The 6,744-nt window shown below is 38.6% G+C and overlaps 1 protein-coding gene across 1 annotated transcript in view; it reads right to left on the reverse strand.

The window, feature by feature from the left end:
• LOC137974375 (uncharacterized) overlaps positions 1 to 2,119 on the reverse strand; it is a 5,123-nt gene extending 3,004 nt beyond the window's left edge. The window contains exon 1 of the mRNA XM_068821323.1: positions 1 to 2,119. This exon is cut by the window's left edge and continues 3,004 nt beyond it. Coding sequence (XP_068677424.1) covers positions 1 to 1,475 — 1,475 coding nt within the window. The 5' untranslated portion in view covers positions 1,476 to 2,119.
• Between the last annotated feature and the right edge of the window lie 4,625 nt (positions 2,120 to 6,744).

A 6,744-nucleotide genomic window follows, 5' to 3' on the forward strand; every position in this document is an offset into this window, starting at 1 on the left:
ATTTCATTCTCTTCTCCGAACGTTTTCTGCCTTTTTGATAAAGGCGAACTTTCATTTAACAGGACGCGACTTTGATCATAACTTGAACACAATCCGTTTAAACAGTTCCTGTCATATATTGACTCTTCGCTTTGACAGGAGTTTTCTTTCATCATGGCTGCATCTTCCTTAGCTGAGAAATACTCTTTGCCGCGGTTATTAAGTTGCGATGATACAGTTTCTATGAGTTCACCCTCACATAAAAAAGTCGTATTTTTGCCTGTTTGATCGCGCTCGATGTGAGCAAACTCTGTTTCGGTCATCTTAAGTTCCATATTGTCAGTTGAAGGTTTTGGACGTGTTCCTGTCTCCAACTTATGACCGCTGTTTCCTGCTGATAAACTCACAACACTCGATAGTACCCATGTTTCAGATTTTCCCTGTACAGTTTGCATACGTTGCGAAGCACGTTTCTCTTCCAAATCGTTTGTGAACTGCTTAGACACACCTTGTCTCTGTGTTTGATTATAATTGTTGACTGCCACAATAAAAACAGGCGGATTATCTGCCTTCTGTTGTTCAACTAAATCTTCGCACGCAAGAAGAGGTTTCTCGAAATTAGCTTTCCCCAGAGTTTCCTTTGGTGCCCATTCCTTCTGTTGCAACTGCTTCTCACTTGTAACCCTCGATTTTTCATGTAGACCTCCATTGCCTTTCATTTTGATTTCAATACTTTGATGATCATTCATTTCTGTGTTTGCTGCTCCATTTCCATCTCTTTCCATTTGCTCCATCTTGCGTTCACCTTGCTGCCTGTCCATTGAAGCCGAATTGAGGTCATTTTCGCTTCTCTTTGAGGCATACGATAGCTCGGACAGCTGGATTGAAATCTGTCTTTGATGATACCGGACAATTTGAAATATCTTCATATAGGAGAACAATGCAATGAGCAAAGCAAGGGAATTCAGGCACACAAATACTATATTCTGCGCATCCAGTGCCCACTCGAACATGGAAGCGAAAACTGAGCTTAGTATTAGTAAAGCAGCAACAAGAACACAAACTCGAAATTTCGTTATTATTGCGCTGTATTTCATGTGAAGATGAAGAACCATTAGTCTATCAAGAGAAATCGCGGAAGCGGTCCAGAGGGATAACGACGATAGAAAGTATGAAAGAAGGTTAAACGCGAGTCCAACGTTACACGTCAACGCGGAATGGGGATTCATTAAGTAAGATATTTTGTAGAGTAAGTAAGCAGGCTCCGCTAAGAATCCGACGCAGAGATCGGCAAAGGCGAGGTTGATTAGGAGGACATAGGATGGTTGACGCAGGAACCGTGGTGCTCTACAAATGGATACAAGAATCAAAACATTTCCTGTTATCGCTGTTAAGCTCAGAAAAGACATCACGGCACAGTTAATAACATACGGACCGAAAAGGTCGCCGTCCTCTGGCACAACTTTACTGATATGAGCGCATTGTGAAGAAGCCATCGGTGAATGCTGACAATTTTGATGTTGTTCTTCTTACTTTATATATGGTACACCATTCCAGATTTTTACAGCTCTTCAACACGATTCCTCCCGATTTGCAATATGGTCATTTGTGCTTTTTGTGTGTCTCATCATCAGTATAAATCAGTATAGAAAAATAGCCAAACCCGCCTTTCCGGTTTAAACCACCAGAGACGGCAAGATTTTTCAGGACCGAACAGTGGCCATCTTAGTCTTGCCGCAGTCATAAAATCGTCTAAAAGTTAAATGCCAAGTTCTCAGCTACATTGTCCTTTCTGCATTTAAGGTATTTGTGATCTTTTACTAGCTGATATACTGGCACAAAAGCCGAGACACTTTTGTCTTCGAATATTGTTAACCAAGCTTTTGAAAGGCGTTTAAAAACGTTACATAAGCACCCTCCGTTCTCTCAAGCAAGACCAATAAAACCATCAAACACAAATTCATTGCTCTTAATCTTTAACATCTGGATCTGTTTTATCACCATGGCAGTTCGCCTTTATTTTCCCAAATTAAAGTCATAATTGAAATTGAGGCATCCGTGAAAACTCGGCGGGATCATTACATTTTTGCTTTTAACTGAAACATTCACGTCTTTATTTGCTCTCTTCAAGAAACGCATAGTGTGAAAACGAATTTCAGTAGCAGTTTTTTTGGAAATAAAGGCTTATCGTAAAATTTATTAACGAAAAAAGAGGAACAATAAAGGGAATCTCAATATCTCACCTCTCTTCGAAGCTAAAACATTTCAATTTTTCCCAAGAACCTACTTTTTAAGACCTTTCAAAGAAACCTCCCACAACAAAACATATTAATAAGGTAGGCTGATTTCGCAACGCGAGGGTTGCATGATAATGTGTCGAACCTTTTAAGCTTCATTGACAAACCTTGCTTAAGGAACATAAAATGCCAAGTAGTATGATATCATATTACTTCGACCTTTTTTATTTTTTCTTTTGATTCCCTTTGCAAAAACACTGTCACATAGTTCAATTATAACGGTTTCTGACATTTTTGATTTCATTCACCCGCAAAAAACAAATTTTCTTCAATGAAATCCGAAGTGTTAAAGGCTCGACGAGGGAAGAAAAAATTGCTTTCTGACAAGACAGCTGTGAACTACTAATGAAGTACAGATATTGGAAAGGAGAAATTTTCAATTAAGGGAACAAGATAGCTTTTCTGGCTTCAATTAGCATAGATAGATGTATTTAAATATATTATGATAACCCTCAGAGGCTTTTTCCCTGTTCAATTTGACCTGAAAAGCTAATGCAATTTCGCTGGCACAGCATGTAACAAAGTCGCTTAACCAAAAACTAAGACAAATTCAAACTACAGAAAGCAATAGCTGAACGCTTTCCATGCAAGGTATCATGAATATTAACCACTGCAATTTGCACTGAGCAAAGTTTAAGAATCTAAAACGGGCTAAAACGAGTTGTAAAATGTACGCAAAATAAGAATTTTTTTCTCCTAGAAAAATATCCTCTGCGACCGAGAAAAAACATTGAAACGAGGATGCTGTTAATTAACTCTGAACTTCAAACAATGAACTTAGTAATTTTCAGCTGGTTCCCTAACAAATCTATTGACATAAGGCTGCAAATTTCAGTTGAATTTACACAGCTGAAAACAGACGGACAGCTTCCTTAACAGCTACATTCTTCTTATCTTCTTTTTCTAGCAGCCTCAATTGCTAAACCGCGGTTTAGTTATAAGCTCACTTTCATACCCAAAAACCTAAATCGTTTTAAGGACAAACGAATTTTTAATAACTGATATTGTTTGCTTAAGACTAAGAGCGATGCCCACGTTGGAAATAACATATATTTTATCAATCTTATTCAAGACTTATCCTCAAGGATAATATTCTTCGGATGTAAACCGAACGAAATTTTTTCCCCGTATTAATTTACTCAGGTGTTGCTGCTGTAATTTAAAAGTTCAAATTAATGCAAATTTATAGAGTACGGTCGAGTTTAAGGAGATCGACAGTTTGGAAGGGAATATTCCAGATGTCTTAAACGAAATATAATTTTATTATGATGTTCTGGATATTCAGAGGGGAGAGGAAGGGTTTAGGGAGGAGAAAGAAAGGGCCAAAAAATAGTGGAGGAGGGGGAAAGGGCCAAAAAAATAGTGGGAGGAGGGAGAAAGTGTCGTAAAACGCTGAAAGTGAAAAGGTCTTAAAACGCCTTTCTGAATAGATCTGAATATATTTTATTTAGTATAATTTTCAGCGGTGAATATTTAACAATTATTCCGGGCGCCGAAGGCGAAGTGATTATCGGTGAATATTCACCGATAATCACTGAGCCTGAGGCAAATAATTGTTTTAGTATAAATACATAGGTGATTATTTCAAAAAAAAGGAGAAAATAGATATATTTTCAACGCGAAATCATCTTCCACTTGCAGTGGCCAAACAACTACTGGCAGCCAAATCTTGTCCGTTCGAGGTGACCGAGATAGCGAGGCCAATGAGAGCGCGCGATTTTGTATAATCACAATGGGTATTTATACCAAAAGAAAAAAAATTTAGTGTTATAGTCACCGCGCTACCCGGTGAATATAACAAGGCCATGGTTGAGTACGAAATCTTTTCGTCTTCTGTGCAACTGCATCAATAAATGGGGGATGGACAGGCCTGCGCGACTCCCACGCTTCGTGTTTTAACCAGTGTAATTTCCTTTCCCACGAGTATATCTTTTGAAGAGCGTCCCTTCATATAGATATTAGAAGTGGTTCTTTGAGAATTTCTCTTAGCAATGGTTGCGGAATTTCAATCATATGCCATTTGCTCATGATGATTTGTTTCAAGTTATACACCGATGGTTCGTATTGTGTTATACCGCGCACCGGTGGCTCACATGCGGGAGGTCGTGAGTTCGACTCCAGCCGGACCAACACTCAGGGTCTTTACCATTTGCGGATGTAATTACAAAGGCAGCACTATCTCCTTTCAAGTCTTCTCGGATAAGGACTATAAACCGTAGGCTCCGTCTCACAACCCTTGAATGTTCACAACCCAGTGGGACGTAAAATAACCCACACACTATTCGTAAAGAGTAGGGCATGGAGCTCCCGGTGTTGTGGTCAGGCCTTATTTCATTCATTCATGTGCTGGGTGAGATCGCTAATGGCCTAATAGCGGCTGCCATCGGCGCCTGTATCTGCTGATGTCCGATCTCATCCATAGATCACTTGCTTTACAAGCGCATTTGAATATGCCAATAGAAAGTGCGCTATACAAGTTCATTACCACTACCATTACCAAAGCCGGGGTAAGATTCATTTATTTCTTTTCTGTTTTTGTTGGAGAGCTTGCTTTCTGTGGTCAAAGTTCACCTCTGAAAGTGTTTTGTGTATAAAACCCTTTGGGTAACCTCTTTTTTGGAGGTGTTTTTCGAAGTCTCTGATCCTCTCTTAAAAGGATTTCCTTGAAGAGTTTCTTCTCAGTAGTTTCCTCTCTGCTGGCGTTCTAGAGAGAAAACGTCTTCGTCTATGAAGCGTTTCTAAACGAATGGTTTTAACGTACTTTTGTTAAGGATGTCTGTTTCCACTTTAGCAGGCCACAAAGGTAGGGTGCATGATTCAAAGGTAAGGTGGTACTCTATTTTAAATTTAGTAGTCTGTAGCTATTCAAAGAGCATCGGATGGAATAGACCAATTTCGATATATTACACTTCAGTCCTAAACAAAATACACCATTTCGAGGCTCTGGGGATTAAATATAAGGATTTGTATGAGTTTATTTCCCAGAGCCTCGAGATGATGCTTTTTGTTTGGGACTGAATCTTAATTAATATATCGAAAGTGGGCTATTTACACTGTAAGTATAGTGTTATTCTGGTTTTTAGAGTTATGGACTTATCTTAAAAGGGTATGCAATTTAAAGAGTCGACATTTCGACACTCCTGGAGACTGTGTTCATCACAGGGGGGGTTATGCGCCCTTTTATATTGTTTCGTTGACCACAGACGTCAAACTCTACGAAGGAACAGATTCGTATTGTAACAAGACGCCTACAAGGGCGTATCCGTGGAATGCGCAAACAGTTAACACAAATTGTCCAGTTATAGTGAACTTCAACTACAGGTAAACTTCGGAAAATGGCGAGAGATTACCAGAAAGATAACTCTGTAATATAACTTAAGTTGTTTTGTTGTAAAAAAACGCATTGTTAATGTTACTAAATTTGCAAATGCAAACAACGAAGCCCTATTTGCAGGTTATCAGGATACGTGATTTTTTTATTTTATTTTTTTTTTTTTGAAGGAGACTTTATCCAAATCCCACAGTTTTACTGTTTCCTTACCTCCGTTCATCCAAAAATTACAAGATCAGCCTTAATTAAATCATCCGAAAAACTTTGTTACGAATCACTTCCTGGGCCAGTTGTTCAAAAACCGATTAACGCTAATCTCAGGTTAAAAATTAACAAAGGAGTTTTATTCTCTACTCCCAAGTGCTGTTCAAGGCTGATATTCCGTAAAACTTTACATTAAAGAAGTCAATCTTGAAAAAAAAAAAATAAGCAAAGAAAACTTTCACCAAAACGTTGAAAACATGAAACAAAAGTTTAGGCTAATCCTGGATTACGTTAATCGGCTTTCGAACAAACCGGGCCCTGTATTTGAAGTCCGGTTCCGTAATCCTGGTTTAGATCGTTGCAAACTGTTTTTAATCTGCCGTGGCGAAGACAAGAAGACAACATCTGTACTCCATTTCTCTCAATGTTCAAAAATCTAAAATTCCGTAATTGCTTGTTGTATAGTCCATTCCAAAGTTCGAATTTTACAATTCCATTATTAGAGTAACTTGGTATCAAACGTTGTTCCACACTAACTTGAAATCTCGTTAAAGAAAAAAGCGTAAATCCAGTAGTCCAGTCCGGGTTTCAATCGCCAAAACTCTCTCTATCATCAGGAAAAGAAAACAAACAGCGGTTACAAACATTTTTCATTTTATACTTGACGTTTCGTATGTTGCAGCTCTCTATCATCGATTCAAAACTCAACAAAAGCTACAAGTAGTAAATAGTTGTTAGAAAGTACAAAAGTTCGTCATGATTCTTCACTCGAGCAGTACAAAAAAAACTATCAAGAACGAAACCAAAAAACCCTAGAGATCGCTTCTCGAGAGAACAAACAGCCGAAGCTGTTTCTGTGCCTGCCTCTTATAGCACTGAAAAAAATTCCGTACGTAGTACAATGGTACTTGACCGTAGCCCTTCGCCGAGAAA

Source organism: Montipora foliosa, chromosome 1 (assembly GCF_036669935.1).
Source record: "Montipora foliosa isolate CH-2021 chromosome 1, ASM3666993v2, whole genome shotgun sequence".
NCBI lineage: Eukaryota > Metazoa > Cnidaria > Anthozoa > Scleractinia > Acroporidae > Montipora > Montipora foliosa.